Source organism: Notolabrus celidotus, chromosome 23 (genome assembly GCF_009762535.1).
Source record: "Notolabrus celidotus isolate fNotCel1 chromosome 23, fNotCel1.pri, whole genome shotgun sequence".
Classification (NCBI taxonomy): domain Eukaryota; kingdom Metazoa; phylum Chordata; class Actinopteri; order Labriformes; family Labridae; genus Notolabrus; species Notolabrus celidotus.
The window spans coordinates 26505577-26522888 of record NC_048294.1 but is presented as its reverse complement, the minus strand read 5'-3'; the positions used below and the strand labels follow the sequence as shown (position 1 = coordinate 26522888).

Here is a 17312-nt window from a genome sequence, read left to right as displayed (position 1 = left end):
AACATTTAGATTGCATATTTAGATTTAGATTTAACATTTAGATTGTATATTTAGATTTAGATTTAACATTTAGATTGTATATTTAGATTTAACATTAAACATTTAACATTAAACATTTAGATTTAACAATCAATGTTTATATTTACATTTAACATTTAGATTTAACAATGATTTCAAATTAAATATATATTTTTCACAACATAATTCAGTGTGAAGAAGATCACACATATTCCTCTAAATATGATTTAAAAAAGTGCCTTTTAAAAATTCACTGTGTTTTTAAGATGATTTGGAGCTAAATGTGGAGAAATGTTGTTGTTATTTTCAGTGTTCACAACTTCAAAAGTATCCTGAAATGTCAGGCAGATTTATAACGTAGTGTGCTTCACTCTGAGCACAAATCACAACATACTCAAAATCCGTTCTGGATTAGTCTGATGTGTGAAAGTTATAACCCAGCAGTATGTCTGGGTTAGAGTGAGCACTAAGGCTACCTTTATATTCTTAGAAGCAGGCTGAGGGGTTCAAGTAGCTTCCTGCAAATAAGACATACGGCCTGTTACTCTTAAAGCTGATTTAATTACAGATTAAACACAGTGTAACCACCCATTGTGCAAGTTCAGGGTCTAAGATGTGCCAAGTTTAAGATTTGCCAGCAGAATTGAAAGTTGATTGATGTAAATTGGGAGTAAGGTTTGCATCAGAGGTTAGAGGACATGTACAGTTGGTGAAAAATCCTCACAGGTTTGGCAAAACAGGCACAAACACACAGACTGCTTGAGTATGCAAATGAAGGTAGATGTGTGAGATCAGCTGTCAGGTACAAATTGTTTACTGATGCAGAATCAGCAGATCACTGTGTGTGATCCATATGTTTGATCTGCTCATCACATGTTGCACAACCCTTCAACTCTTCTAATTTAATCCCCCCACCCCCTGCCACTCTCTGTCACAGGGAGATAGGAGGGCATGTGTGTGTGTGTGTGTGTGTGTGTGTGTGTGTGTGTGTGTGTGTGTGTGTGTGTGTGTGTGTGTGTGTGTGTGTGTGTGTGTGTGTGTGTGTAAAGATGAGGAAGCTCACAGGGACAGACAGATGCAGAAGGATAAAGACATGCAGCTGAGATCTATCAGCTGGCAGGCGGGCAAAGGTGCCATGCTCTGACTCCAACCCACACCCCTCATGCACAAACACACATTTGTGCACCACCCTTGGTGTGAATTTCATTCCCATCAGGGTGCATGTTTTCCTGTCTGAGGTCTTTGTATTGCTGCCACTGTGTGTGTCTCTGTGTGTGTTTTGTACAAACATCCTCAACCTTAACCCTCACATGCAGAATGTTAACCATGCACTTACTGTCATTGATTATGTTTGCAGCAGTACGTGCTGCTTGAAAGTGATGCACATGTCAGTTTTGTGCAAATGTGTGTATGCATATAGTTATTTATAGTTCATAATGTGTGTGTGTGTGTGTGTGTGTGTGTGTGTGTGTGTGTGTGTGTGTGTGTGTGTGTGTGTGTGTGTGTGTGTGTGTGTGTGTGTGTGTGGTGTGTGTGCAGTGCGGTCTGGCAGCTGGAGCAGACTGCAGCCAGAGTCACCAGGGAGCGGATGTGGTTATGAAGAAGAGTTGAAGGTCGGTGCAGTAAATGAGGTCAGCGTCAATAAATAAGCTTTAATAAGCACTGACATACCAGCGAAACACATGCATCTTCATCCTCCTCAGGTTCACACATCACCTACAAAGCACACGCTGTCTTTCAGGACTGTGGCAGATCTGATGTAGGTGGTAACTTAAAGCTCTGCAGTTTTTAAAAATGACTCATCCTCAACACACACAAACACAAATGCCAGTGTGAGCCACATTCTGCCAGTTTTCCCCACACACATAGATTCCCAGACAGAGCAGAAGGTTTGTTTTTCATGCCAGCTCCACCTCTGAACTACTGTTGTCTATAAACCAGTCTGTCTTCCTCCACTACATTTAGCTCTGTCATCTGCCCTGCCAAGGTTTTGGGAGGTCAGCTCAACAGAAACAGCTCCATCTATGCTGTCTTTTCTTTTTTGGTCCTCTCTCTCTCTCTCTCTCTCTCTCTCCATGACCAACTCTATAAAATCACTGTGCTGTATTTGTTGCTTGTTTGGATCCCATAACCTGCAATTACAATTTGTGTTGAAAGCATGCTATAATTTTGCATCGCAGGGAAAGAGCTGCACTTTTGTCTTACTTGCAGATTGCTCCTCAGCTTGCAGAACTTTTCTGGAGCACCTGTGCGACAACACATCTGCTCTGCTAAAGTACCTTTGAGCAAATCAACAAGCCTTTCTAGCGTCAAGTCTGCACTCCTTGTAAACCTGACTTTCTCTATCATCTTTGTTCCTCCCTCCCCATGCTCTCCTCTGTCTCCATCTCACTTTCATGTCCTTTCTCTCCCTGACAGTGCTGCAACAGCAGGAGGTGTTGCTGGTGCACTGAATGTTTCCCCCCACTGTTGTTTCAAAGTGAAAGATTCTGCATGAAAAGTATCACAGGTCTCTGTCTTAGCTCCTCTCTCTGCACAGCTCTGTAATTGTTTTGTTATGCAGTTAGAGTTTGGGGAACTCAAGGATTCAACATTATGATGAAGCATTAAACAGGGTAGCTAGTGTACGGGAAAAATGTCACATGGGCCGTGGTTATGGACGGCATAATACAATCTTTTTATTCCTTCTTAACGTAGCAGAAAAAAAATCAGTCTGTCATTGTCAGTAAGGCTCAGGCACAACCTCACGAGAACTGAAGCACAATGCGCAAGTGTTAAAAACTGCAGTTCACGGAGCGTCCACTAGAGACTGGCTGCAGAAACACTAGAAACCACATATACAACAATTCAAAGAAGACAATCTTTACAGCAGAAATAAAGGTGTTTACAGCCTGGTTCAAAAAACAAGTGTTTTTAAGAGATATTAAGATTATGAGTTTTCCATTCTGAGAGGCACAGCTGACTTGACTGACAGGCGGGAACACTGTAGCTGTTAGCTAGGAGGCTCAAAGCCCGCCTCTTTACGTCACACTAGCTCAACAGCAGTTAAGTTGAGTTCAGCATGTCCAATATGGCTCCTTCCAATGATTTGCTTCAAAACAACAGCTGTTTTCAAACCGCCTACTATACCAGCAGTATGGACTGATACGGTCTAAATTCAGTATGGAATATGAACAAGAGTAAAATCTGCAGTATGCCAAAACTCCCCGGATGTCGTACTGATTCAGGAACATGTCTCAGTCTGCATCGGACCAGTCTGCCTCACATACTGTTTCCCACAATGCACAGCGCTAACGTTCTCCTTCTTCTTTGTCTGTATATGACCGGGGCCCTCAGTTTTTAGGTGCTGTGAAAATGATTAAATTCCATATAAACCACTTCCTAACTTAAACTCATAAATGAGCACTTTCAGTAGAATCAGTAGTAAACGGTGTGAGGTCGTGTTCCTGAAGAAAGTAACGTGTTTCCTTAGATTACTGACATATATTCCAAATAAATATATATTCCTGTGTTACTTGCCGGCTTTACTAACTAGCAAAAATAATAAGTAATACAAGTTATTTTGTGTTACCACAAATAAAGGGATGGGACATGATTTTTGAATGCTCGTTCACTTATTAAAAATCGAAGAGTTAATGTGAATATTATTTCATTTTGAAAGTACTCTTCATCGTTTTTACCGGTGTCTGGTTGTAATACAGTATTCCTGCCAGACGGTGGCTAGAGAGTAAAGCTGTTTGCCAACCACATTAAATAACAGAAGAAGAAGAATGATAACCACATTAAATAACAGAAGAAAAATAATGATAACTGCATTAAATAACAGAAGAAAAATAATGATAACTGCATTAAATAACAGAAGACGAAGAATGCTAACTGCATTAAATAACAGAAGACGAAGAATGCTAACTGCATTAAATAACAGAAGACGAAGAATGCTAACTGCATTAAATAACAGAAGAAGAAGAATGATAACTGCATTAAATAACAGAAGAAAAACAATGCTAACTGCATTAAATATAAGAAGAAGAAGAATACTAACTGCATTAAATATAAGAAGAAGAATGCTAACTGCATTAAATAACAGAAGAAGAATGCTAACTGCATTAAATAACAGAAGAAGAAGAATGCTAACTGCATTAAATAACAGAAGAAGAAGAAGAATGCTAACTGCATTAAATATAAGAAGAAGAAGAATGCTAACTGCATTAAATATAAGAAGAAGAAGAATGCTAACTGCATTAAATAACAGAAGAAAAACAATGCTAACTGCATTAAATATAAGAAGAAGAATGCTAACTGCATTAAATAACAGAAGAAAAACAATGCTAACTGCATTAAATATAAGAAGAAGAATGCTAACTGCATTAAATAACAGAAGAAAAACAATGCTAACTGCATTAAATATAAGAAGAAGAAGAATACTAACTGCATTAAATATAAGAAGAAGAATGCTAACTGCATTAAATAACAGAAGAAGAAGAATGCTAACTGCATTAAATAACAGAAGAAAAACAATGCTAACTGCATTAAATATAAGAAGAAGAAGAATGCTAACTGCATTAAATAACAGAAGAAGAAGAATGCTAACTGCATTAAATAACAGAAGAAAAACAATGCTAACTGCATTAAATATAAGAAGAAGAAGAATACTAACTGCATTAAATATAAGAAGAAGAATGCTAACTGCATTAAATAACAGAAGAAGAAGAATGCTAACTGCATTAAATAACAGAAGAAGAAGAAGAATGCTAACTGCATTAAATAACAGAAGAAGAAGAAGAATGCTAACTGCATTAAATATAAGAAGAAGAAGAATGCTAACTGCATTAAATAACAGAAGAAAAACAATGCTAACTGCATTAAATATAAGAAGAAGAAGAATGCTAACTGCATTAAATAACAGAAGAAAAAGAATGATAACTGCATTAAATAGTGAAACAAGTAGATAACGTTAGCGACAGTCTCTGGAAATACATGTGAATTTCAGAAGCAGAGATAATCGCAGAGACTGAGCATGGCTGTAAAATGTAAACATACACGCCACGCCGCGTCACACAAACACCAACATAAAGGTTGAGACAGACGCTGACAGTGCCCGCTACTAGCAGCACCTTGTCCAGCTCAATTATTTCAAATAATCTCTGAATAGATGTCAGTCATTATGGAATAGTATTTTAGCTTGAAATGCCTATCCCTACCTCAAATGAAAACCCCTTAAAACCTCATTCTCATTACCCATGTTGGTTATTTTCTCCAGACAGCATGACAGAAGGAGACCCTACCGTGCAAAATATGAAGTAGCATCTCCTCCACAACACAAACAGCTGTCAGCTCTTTTATTTCCTCCTGATTGAAACTTTCACCTGAACTAGAAGCTAGCTGTGGCTGTTTGGAAGCTGTACCACCACCGACATCTTTCTCCTCCTCAATGGGCCTCGCCATCAGGTTTGCATGGCTATGTTTAACTTACAGAGGCTGCACATTTAGAGCAGAGTTCATAGCAGCAGAAAAGCTTGTTTCTCACCAGGCACAGCTTACATTTCACTATGAGATGTTGTTCCTGTCCCTTTTGCCCCAAATCTCAAAATAATGGGAATATTTCCACTAAATACACAACATCTCCTCTGCTACCTCAATCAATCACTCATTGGATTAGCTAGCTACACATGCACACTGGTACTCAGCTAACTACCATGAAAGAAACAGAGGGAATTTTCTTTTTTGTGGTGTCCAAACCATAGTCTGTATAAATAATGGACGTAGTCTCTGTGACATCACCCATCTGTTCCTGGAGCGCTGTTTTCAAGCCAATTGTCGGCGGGTGCCATATTGGAAATGTTGAACACAACCTAACTTCTGTCGGGCTAGTGTGAGGTAAAGAGGCGGGCCTTTGGCCTTTTCACTAACAGACAGTGTGCCCGCCTGTCAGTCAAGTCAGTCATGTCCTTATTTGAGCAAAACTTGTAAGTTTTATGTCCTCCAGTTATGAATAAATTCCCCCGTACAGTGTGTGCTGATAGAGAAATGAGCTCTTCAGACTAAGCTGTTTATTGAACCAGGCTGTAAACATGTTTATTATATCTGTAAAGATCGTCTCTTTGAATGGGTGTGTATGTGGTTTTGTGTGTTTCTGCAGCCTGCCTCTAGTGGACGCTCCATGAACTGCAGTTTTCATCACTTCCTAGGGCTTCATATTTTAAGACCGGAGGTTGCCGCTATTTTATAACATTATTGCTTTTATGAAACTGGGTAACAGACTACTTACATTGCAAACATGTTACTTTACTTGTTACAACAAAAAAGTAATCCAAGTACTCTAATGGAGTACTCTGTAACATGCTCCCCACGCTAACGATGAAATGATGATCTGTAAAGAAAAAGGAGCAGCCAGTAGTTTTCAAAGAATGACTCTCACTGACTCAGTGTTGAGGTATCCAGGGATTAGACTAAAGAGAAAAGTCTCAGGTATCCTGACTTGAGGTCTAATTGGTCAAACTTGGTCACATGGATCCTTCATTTCCCACAATGCAGTTGACTGTAGTTTATCATTTTATCATGTCGATTGATTTGATCATTTTTATTGTTACATTAGTTTTAGGATATTTTAGTATGTTTAGAGCATTAGTTAGTCCTGTCTTGAAATTCTGTAATGACCTAACATCTCACTGGCTGCAAAACAAGTTTACCTACAGTTACAAATAAAGTAACCTGACCTGACCTGACCTGACCTGACCTGTCCTGACTGTCCTTGTAAATGCCTTGCTCTATAAATCCACAACCCTGATTAAGAAACACAGTGTTACAAACGTAAAGTCCTAAAACTAGAACAACACTAATGACATCACTTCGACACCATCAGCTTTTCCTTTGTTAAATTCAGAAAGTTCCCTCCAGAGCCACAAGTAAAGCGATCGAGCTCTGAGCAGCTCTGGAAAAGGTTTACGACCACAAAGTGTGTATGACAAGAAGTAAAGTATGTGAATTAAGAAACAGAGAAGAAGAAAGGAGACCTGAAAGTGTAAGAGGTTTATTTAGCTCGACAGCCTGCACCATCACTCTGACACACAACCAACTTCATGATCTAAAGTTTCCACATGGGGGCAGTACTGCCCCAATTTTGATAGTCCTCCTTCCCTCTATATCATGCATGTGTCCCTGTGTTTAGCAGTGTGTGGATAAGAGTTAGTTTTCTTGAGGACAGGGGCTGTAGACTAAATACTGATGTGTGTGGCCCCTCGGGGCCTGTCACCCAGCTCGTCCTGTACCTCATCAAGCTGGTCGGCCCACTTTGAATAGTTGGAGAAAGTCTTCCTCTTCTCTTAGGACAGGGGGACTCAGAGGTCCACATCCTCTCACAGATCAGGGATTCTTGTTGTTTAGACTGGAGTGTAGACTTATGAGGTGAGAGCAGACCTGTAATATGTGTGACATCATCCTCTGAAACGAAGTGTTTATCTTTATGTAAGCTATACTTTTCTAAACTATGCAAATTAAACATTTCACCCGTTCAAATATTGTCATGACATTTTTTTAATAAGTTAACTGGGGCTTATTTAAATCCCGAATAAATCTTATGTACCCTTTTATGGACGGATTGCTTTGCTTTGACATTTTGTAAAATGTTCCCCAAAAATCCAGCTGGACTGTTTTCCATTCAGCCTTCTGTCGGTGCCACATGTGATGCCCACTAAATGCATGGAGGGCGCTCTTGCTCTTCCATCATGGCGCTCAGCAGAGGAGGGCGCACGTTGGCGAGCGTCTAAGGAGGTGGGGGGTTCTTCTTCGGCGTTTGAAAGAAGGCAGAATAGAGCGCTAGGGAGTCCAGAGGTCCGAGTTGGGGGGCCCTTGAAACCCAGAAAGGAGGAGGAGAGAGGAGGTGCTGAAGGGGACTCGATACCGCCCCCCCCGAAAAAGCCTGGAAGAATTGCGCTCCGTCAGTGCGCCCATGCCTGCCAGTCGGAGGATGGGGATTTTTTTTCCATTCATCCACGTCCCCTTTTTCCCTCCGCCTTCTTTCAAACAAGCCAGTCGGTCTGTCAATGTGCTGCAAGCATTAGGGCAAGTCAAACCAGTGGGATTTTGAGGCAGAGAGACGGATGAGATAACGAATGAAGCAAGCGCTTTCCTCTGGCCGAGCAGCGACGCGTCCAGCTCTCCAAATGATGCGCTGCATCAGATAGGCGTCAATTGCACAAGGACCGATGCGTACAGCTCGCATCCTATTTTTTTAATCACTTCACAAGTTTCACGTTGGCCTTTATGTGACATGATCACACTGGGGATGCTTTTGTAGCTCTTTGGTTTGTTTCTCTCAGTTTTCTTGGGTCACGCGTTGATTTGAATCCAGGACTACTCACCGATTTGGATCCTGATTTGTTTTTTATTTGATTTTTCTATCTCAGTTTCTGAAGAATTTTTGGATTTACAACCCGTGTTCAACCTGAGTGTTTAACAGAGAGGAGAATAAGGATTGTAATGCGCACTTACTAAGCCCACCAAGCATCAACATGTCTTTATGAGGATGGAGCTGTGGACACGAGTGACATCTTTTCCATTTTAAACGCGTTACCTTCACAGTTTTGGCATGAGCTCGACTGTTCTCTTCTAAAAGACATTTATTCTTTTTGTATTCCCGCCTTGTATGTTGGAAGGTTGGTTTTATTGCGAGAAAACAAGGTAATGGGAGAGAAATCACACAGAGTCGGCACAGAGAACAAGGGAACATTGTTCGGAAAAAGACAATTAGGGCGCACAGAAAGGCAGCAGAAATAGCTCCTGGGTGGTGATCATTTTAAAGAAAATACGATTCCTTGGAGTTATTTTTGAGTTGAAGAGCACTGCTTCGGAAAAAAGGAGGACTAAAAACAAATTAATGGGAAAGTCATGGGATTGGCACTGAAATAGTACAATCGTGGACGCGCAGGAAAACGGTCGTTTCTGGAAATCCAGGCGCAAGTTTCTCCTGCTCATTTCTGAGTCTGTTTTTGTTTAGATTTGATGCATTTCGGATCCATGTGGTTGCACAAAGCAGGCTTTCAGTTTACACTTTGACTGCCTCTACCTATAGCCTGCTCGGCTGTAGACGCACATCCATTGTTTTGAGAGTCTCCTTGCAGCAGCATCGGAACAGAAAATAGTGCCCTTATCTTTTAAATGGGGCTACATATGCTGGGAGTGAGGGTTGAAATGGCGTGTCGAAGGAGTGGGAATGGATTGTGGATCCTGCTGGTATTCTTACTGGATTTACTGGGGACAACGGCCAGCAATATGGAGCCTATCTACTGGAATTCCCGGAACGAAAGGTAAGAGCTGTTCTCTTTCATATTTTACTGGTTGCAGGTTAGAACTTGAAGTTTGAAGCCCACGTGAGGGAATAAACTGATCGAATAATTCCTGTGAGGCTGACGTGCATCTCGTGCAAAGAGTAGGGGAAAGAGAGCAGGGGACAGAGAGCATGTAATGACTGTAAAGTGCGTAAAAGTAAAAGCAACAACGCGTAAAACACAGAAGTTCAGGAGGGGGCAGATCAAAGGCCTATTATTACACCATTACTTCACATTTTATACAAAGTGAGCAAATTCTTTGACTTCCATCCCAACACAACATCATTCAGTCATTACTGTTTGGAATCTGACAGGGTTTCACTGAAATCTGATCAATGTATACACTAGGAGCAGAAACAGGCCGCTCAGTTTCACAGCTGGTCTAAATTTGTCACCCTCACATTGATTGTTGAGGATAATCCAGCTGTACTTGTTGTTGCTAAAGTCCCTGTAAGCCAGGAAACACAGCGGCAGTGTGCAGGATAATAAAGACGTGTGTGATGCTCTAATTGCAGTTGCTGGATGACCTTGATTAAAGTCTAGGCCCAGGCCCACAGGCCTCATGAACACCCCTTCTGCCCATTCTGCCATGCACACTCATTTACATTTTTCCCTGCCTCTGGAGAAGGTGTCAGGCATTAGCTGAGGAAATGTCATTTTAAACACCTCTCGGCCGGCCGGCTTAACGACCAACACCACTTTTCTCACACCTCTGCCAATTTCCCACTGTTTGAATGGCCCTCCTTGAGGGTAGGTGGGTTGGAGGGGGGTCTATGGAGAATAAGAAGGCCGCTTGTATAGAGGTGACATTATGCTTCAATTCTGCAATTTCTGCCTCGATTTCTCCTGAAAAACTGGGGCAGTGACAGTTTTCAGCTGAACATTTGGGCCACAGAGCGTTCAGCACACTGGTCATGAGGAGCATCGTTGTCTTCTAACAAAGCAAACATGACTCGTTTCAACGGGAACACAAAGAAACACAGAACAGAGTTTCTTAGAAGGCAACCCTTGCCACCCCAGCTCACACCCCTGCCAGAGCCTTTTCCAAACACTAACAGGTTTTTAATGTGTCCATGTGCTGTAAACTACGGCCTGCCCAGTTGCTCCCCTCTCCACAGATGTGACTGTGCGTGGGCCCCCGCTGTGGAGCCAGGCATGAAGCCCTTAATGAGGGCTTTTTTTTGTCAGCAGTGGGTGGATTCACCCAACAGGGAGCAGAATCGGACACGGGAGGGTAATTTCCACTGAGAAGCTAACAGCCCCGGCTTTTGAGGCCTTACAGGTGATTGTCTCCTAATGGAGTCTAGTGTTAGGTGGGTGTCAGGGCTTAGTGAATGGGCATGGCTTGCAATTAGATGGGTGGTGGCTTTGACGCCATTCTCCATATTCATTTCCACAGATTTGCTCACTCATATACTCAAAATACAAAGCCTATTGTATATGATGAAGCTTATTCACGAAGCTTCCCATTCACAGTTAATCAGCTTAGTCATTCCTCCAGTTTATTTTCTTGGCCCTTTTACACACTTCATGTTCTTGTTTCTCCTCGCTCCCTACAAGACAAGAGCACTACTCCAGTTTCAGCTGCCTCAGGGCAAAATAGGTTTTGGCCCTGGGCTGAAATATGTTAAGGGCCCATGCTTGTCCAAGTGGTGAATGTCTTCCAAGGACGGGATCCTGAGCCCACACACATCTGGTTTGTTCTTTTGAAATGAGGCGAAAAGAAAGCCGGAGCAGTAGTGTGTATCAATCAGGCGCAGGAGCACATGTATGGTTCACATCTTGTCTGTGTAGCAAATGGTCTGTCACGTTGTTAACCTCTAGACCTCTGCTGGATGTGCTGCTTTGAAGTGTAGACCGTCCACCTGCACCACCTCCTCCACCTCTCCGTGAGCAGCTCCTTCTCCTCTTCACCCTCTCCACCTTTCGCCCTCTTTCTTACATGTTCTTCCTTTCAAGCTGCCCTCCCATGACTCTGCTCCATCCGCTTCCATCTCTCCCTTCTTTTTTCCTGTCCTGTCACTTTCCGTCTGTCTCTATCTCTACATCGCTCCGTCACCCCCCCCCCCCCCTCCCCAAGTGCAGTGACCAGACGCAGCAAATTGGAAACATGTGTCACATCCAGCCACTAATTATAGCGCTACAGCAGCCACTGACACACTCAAAGATGTGTTAGGAGTGACAGGGTGAGGAGGGAAAGGGGGCACCCATGCCTCTGAGTCCATCCCCTGATTAAATCCTGTAATAAATAACGGATAAAATGATCAGGCTGATGTAAGTCATTGTAAAATACAGTATCAAAACGCCATCAAGAGTAGCATCCACCCTTTTATTGACTGCTCCATCAACTGAAATGACTACAGAACTGGCAGAAAGAGAAGAGACGGAGGTGTTCTGGGAGGAATATAAACAGAGACAGGTGCCAGGAGGTGAATGAGAAACAGAAGGAGCCACAAAGAGAGCAGAGTGAGGGGAGGGGGGGGCAGTCCTAACCCTAAGTAAATCAATACCAGTTAAGTCTGAAGTGCCAATACAGGTTCTGCTTGAGGAAGAGCGAACTGAACCAGAACGATCACCTTGGAGGGAGCTTCCCCCTCAGACATACATTATCCTTATCTCAGCATCTCCTATTATCGGCCTTACACGGCCGCCCTAATGAAAGATCGAATCTTACATTACTGCTCCGGAGTCCGGGGGGGCGGTTGAGGTGAACTGGGTGCTGGAGTGGCAGGTGACCCACGCACACAAGGGTGCAAAGACTATTCGTAACACCAGATCCGTGTCCAGTCCCTCTCTGATCCGCTGCGGTCCGGCTCCGTGCAGCAAGAGCGCCGGATAGCTGCAGTCATGTGACCAAGGTTTTCCTGCTGCTATCCCTGAATCAAGGATTCTCCTCCTCCTCTCCAGTGTTTTATTCTGAAAATTAACCGGATGTTTTCATTTTGTTTTGGTGCCTGACTTCCTGTCCCGCTCCATCTGCTCTGTTGAGATTGATGCGTCGTGCTCCGGCATCAGGCAGAAATAGAAGTCTTGTGTATCTGATCCGGAGGACTCCGACCTGCCGGATCAGAGACGCAGCCGGAACACAACGGAGTGGATCCAGTGGAAGTTAACACATTGACTAAAATAGAAACCTATCAGATCCGGTGCTGTGACAGATCTGAGTCGGATCTGGTGGAATTGGGCCTTAACTCTCCTGGACATATACACTCACAAAGAAGATGATTGAAGCAGAGGCATGTTCTGGCTGCAGTCTCATGTCCCATCGCAGCATATGGACTTTTGTAGTTTTTGGCTCTTGTGCGAGTGTAATCACAGAGTCTTTTCTCCAGGCCAAGGCCCCCTCTCTTCATCCTTTTCCTCTCTTTCCATGCGTCGGTAAACGGCTGTAGATTATTGTAAACGCCTGCTGAGGGGGGGCGTCTCCTTGCTCGCCGCTTGCGGTGACTTGTAATACAACTATTCCCCCTAAGATCCACATTAAAATTTAATCCCCCCTTTTCCAGTTTCTCAATAATTCATTAATCGCCGGCTAATTGGCGCCGGATAAAAGACCAGCTAACTAGGCTAAGTGTTTCAACTACAAAAAACCAGAGGACTCAAAAAAAAAAAGAATCACTGGAAATCTTCTCAGGCATTCTGGAACTGAGGCAGAGAGTGGATACGTGTTAGTGGGTCAAACGGGGTGTCATATCAAAGCCACGCATTCCAACACCCAGTTATTGATTGTTTGTCCACACCCGGTTTCACCTCTGTAAAAAATCCACCCGTAGGTTTCCCATTCATGAATAATTCATGCATGCACCGAGGCTTTTCTGGGCTGTGTGGATAAGTAAGCAAGAGCCTGGTAAGCCTACACGCATCCTTAGGCTAAATGATTAGAGAATATCCACTGGGTAGTTTTTTCTTCTTCTGCAGATTCTTACAGTGAGTGAAAACAACACCAGGAATGTTGTGGAGAGCAGAAGAGGAGGAAAGAATATGAACCATATTGCTTGAGCTGCCTGTTAAAGCAAGCAGGCAGCAGCAGCGACGGCGGCGGCCCCCTCTTTTCTCTTTTCTCTTCCAACCTCCCTCTCTCTTGGTGAAAAAGAGGAGTGTGTGTACGTTTACGAGCTGAGAGCAACAGGAGCTGTGAAAAGAGGTTTCAGCTGATGTGGCAGAATGGAAAGGCCAGGGGAAGGAGAGGGAGACGGCAGCCAATTCAACCAGAGGCTGGGATCTGTTCTCTCTTTCTTTCATGTTTCTTTCATTCTTTTCTTTCATTCTTTGGGTGGATGGACACAGGTATGCAGCTGGACTGTGAGAAACACAGACAGATCCATCGCAGCCGCATGCTCTCACCAGATGCCTCATACATGACCCTCAGGGGGCAGGACCTCCTCTCCGGTCTGTGTCGGACACGCGTGCAGATAGTGTGTGGTCCTAATGTATCTCCTTTGTTGCGTTTAACACACACTGTTAAAATGAGATGGTAAACACAGACAGGAGGATGTTCACACACACACACACACACACACACACACACACACACACACACACACACACACACACACACACACACACACACACACACACACGAGAGGTGAGGAAATTGGCAGGCGTCACGGAGTGTTGTTCCACTCAGAATTCATTCATTATTTCATCACTCGATTATAAGTTTATTTGGCAGGGGCAGTGTGCATTCATCAACATCATCACAGCTCTAAAGCACTGTTGTAAATATGCTGGGGTTAGCGAAAGAACTCATTTGCTCCCCTAGTCCCCGGGGCTTTAGAAGTGACTTTGGGATTTTGGTAATTGTTAAAAGTGCTGATGATTAGGATGAAGGAGATTAAAAGCGTGCGCCCGGCTGAGCGAGTTCAGAATGTTGGAACACATGCAGGAACATGTCTACCCAGGAAACACACACACGCACATACTCACTGGATGTAGTGGTAACAGTAATCCAAGCCTCAGGTCTGAAGGGGTCACATGTGTCTCAGCATCACTGGGCAGATTGCCCTGGGTGGCTGAACCCAGAGCCCCTTATAGCAAAGCCAGCCAACACACACACACACACACCCACACACACATACATTGGCTTCTCATTAGCTTGCTTCACAGCACACCCTGCCTAAGCAGGATCATCCAATCCTCCTGGCAGCATTTGGACTGGGCCAGGTCAATCCTCCTCCCCTGGGTGACACAGAGAGGCAGACTGGTGGGATGAGAAGCCATTATGAAAGTGTGTGTGGACTTTATAGGCCAGGGGTGTGTGCAACGTAGAGGCAACCTCTGTCACACTCTTCATCACCCTCTCTATTCGTCCTTTTACTCACGTTGCACTTTCTTGGCCCTTTCATCCACCTCCTCCTCTGTCATCCTTTCTTCCTCCTCCCCTCCTTGCTCTGGAGTTTTGGTGTGGCTCAGTATCACGAGACTCCCGGCTCTGTTGCAGCTCTGCACATCTCCACCACACTGGGATGTATTTTAGCAGCAGCCACTGTGGCTGACTGCGGCAGCGTTCCAGATAGACAGGGAAGCAGCAGGAGGGAGTGACACTGTTACCATTTCATGTGTGTGTGTGTGCAGACTCTGTTCTGTGACAGAGGAGGTGCCGGCAAGGGTGTTTGTGCCGTGAATACTAAATTGTGTGTTAAGATCTCCAAGTTGTCCTGATGTGTTCCATGTGCACTTCCACTGTGAAACCTCTTCTTGTTTCTGTTTTTAAAGAACTTTCAGACTGGACGGATTGAGACGTTTGTTTTACAATGTATGTTGTTGTGAGGAGTCTTCACACCTGCTCTCCCCTCCAGTCCTCTTTTGCATAGCCATGCATATGGTTAGGCAGAACTTGTAAAATGCAAAACTAACAACAAAGACTTTGTCCTCTTATTTCACAGTCACTTGCTGAACAGCCAAAGCCCATTCTAGTTTCAGTCTTTTCCTTTGTCTGTTTCATCAACACTGAAACTCCATCACGCTCTTTCTGCTCCTGCCAGTGGACTTCAGCGCCGCGCTTTGATTGGCCACCAGGCCAAAATGTTAAAGAGAGAGTGTGTTATCATTCAATCTTTATTTATATAGCGCCAAATCACAACAAACGTTCTCCTCAGACTCTTTCCAAACAGAGCAGGTCTAGGTCTACTCTATCTTCTATTATTAACAAAGACCCAACATCAAGACAGGATAAGATCCAGTCCCATCTTAGCAGGACCAGACTCATGTTAGACACACATCTGCCTGTGTTAGTGTCTACTCAAGAGAGACAAATGAGCAGCTCTGCAGGTGGGTAGCTGTGCGGGGTCACAGCTGAAGTTTTTGTAAACATCTTGGACCAGCAAAGACGGCAGGAGTAGAAGAAGTGGGTGTTGTTGGGGTGAGATGAGGGGAAGGAGCAGAGAGAGCTGGGCGGTCAGAGAGGGATAGAAAAGCCCGAAACAGTGAGAGGTAAGCAAGCTAAAAGTGAGATGGATGGTGAGGGAGCTGGGCCGGGTTTGACAGTGGTACTAGCTGATGTGACACAGCCCAGACAGGCAGAGTGACTGATGATCTGTGGGTCACCACCGTGACTAGCTGCTTCCTGCTCTCATACAACTAAGCCCACCCCTCATTCCTCATTACTGACACGTCCCATAATATTTATCCCTGTGAAGTCCAGCATGAAACCTGGTAAGCTTTAGCGGAATTCATTGACTTTTGAGCCGAATGAGCTCTTTGATCAGCTTTGTGCAGCAGGATTAAGAGAGCGGTTTCCCATCTCTGTATTTTCAAAAGATCATATAGTAAGATGCCAGAATGCAGACTGTGCTTAAACTTCACACAGTATGCGAGACTCAAAGAGGCAGAAATGATGCCAAGTGCCTTGTGGCAGAGCAGTGTGTTGATAGTCTTAATTTGCCAAAAGCTAAATCAATTCCTTTAAAAGAAAGCTCTTTTGTTCCACTGAATAATCAATATTTGAAGTTCATTGCTCTCCAGGATGTGCTGTTATCTAAATCTAGCACTGAACCTATACCTTCTCTCAATTGGCCTTGGATACTTCCTCCTCATTTTCTAATTTCTGTTTCACAAAAGAGAATCTGTTTCCACGTGTTGTGTACTGGAAAAAAGAAGGATATGAATCCAGTGAATGTGAGACAGCCTGCTTTTCAGACACAGTATAAGAGTTCTTATTCAGAAGTCAACCTCCATTCTACTCTTTTGAGGCTGCAGTCGAACGGTGTCTCTGCTCCGTCTTTGATGGAATTCATCCTGGCCAATTGTTGGAGAGTCTGGGAGTCCTTGCTCTCTGATTCTGCAGAATGCACTCAAAACCTGACATTTGCCAGTATGCGTTCCTTTTATTGTTCTCCATTGTTGCAGAACTGGAACACAGTTTCTCTCTTTGTTCAGAATAACAAAAATACACTGTCAAACATTGAGACGGACCTCGAAACGCAAGAAAAACAGCGAGTGAGGTCCTTTTGTAAGTGACAAAGTGGTTACAGGCGACGTCTTCTTTAAATATCTCCCTTGCCTTTATATTTTTGGCATTAGAAGCTGTTATCCAGAGATTTGCACAAACATAGAGCTGCAAAAGTAAGCACACATGAATCACTGTGCCTGCGAGGACTCTGGTTACAAAGCAGAGCAACAACTCACTCCTCAACTACAAAACAAAACATGGCTTTTATTTGTGAGTGGGGGGATTGGAGGGGGTGTGGATCCTCTGGCTGCTGCAGTGGACGTTTGGTCTGCTGTGTGGGAGATGTAAAGACCTGTTACTCCTAAGTATCTTAGCTTTAAGATAATCTTTACCCATTTACTAAGAATGGGTCAGAGATGATCCTCATGCTAAGAGGCTTCAGGGGGGAAACCCGGTCCAGCTTTGCCCCACTGCAATAACTACATTTATTACGCTGTATGAGGACAGGCCTACCTCCCTACCTCAGACCTCTCTGTGATATTCTCCATCACTAACTTCCAGCACTTGATTATTATTCC

General features: G+C 43.6%; 1 protein-coding gene across 1 annotated transcript in view; it reads left to right on the top strand.

The window, feature by feature from the left end:
- Window positions 1-7739: 7739 nt before the first annotated feature.
- The window catches only part of efnb3b (ephrin-B3b), a 110013-nt gene continuing 100440 nt past the window's right edge, over window positions 7740-17312 (top strand). The window contains exon 1 of the mRNA XM_034676118.1: window positions 7740-9323. Coding sequence (XP_034532009.1) covers window positions 9175-9323 — 149 coding nt within the window. The 5' untranslated portion in view covers window positions 7740-9174. The remainder of the gene's footprint in view (window positions 9324-17312) is intronic.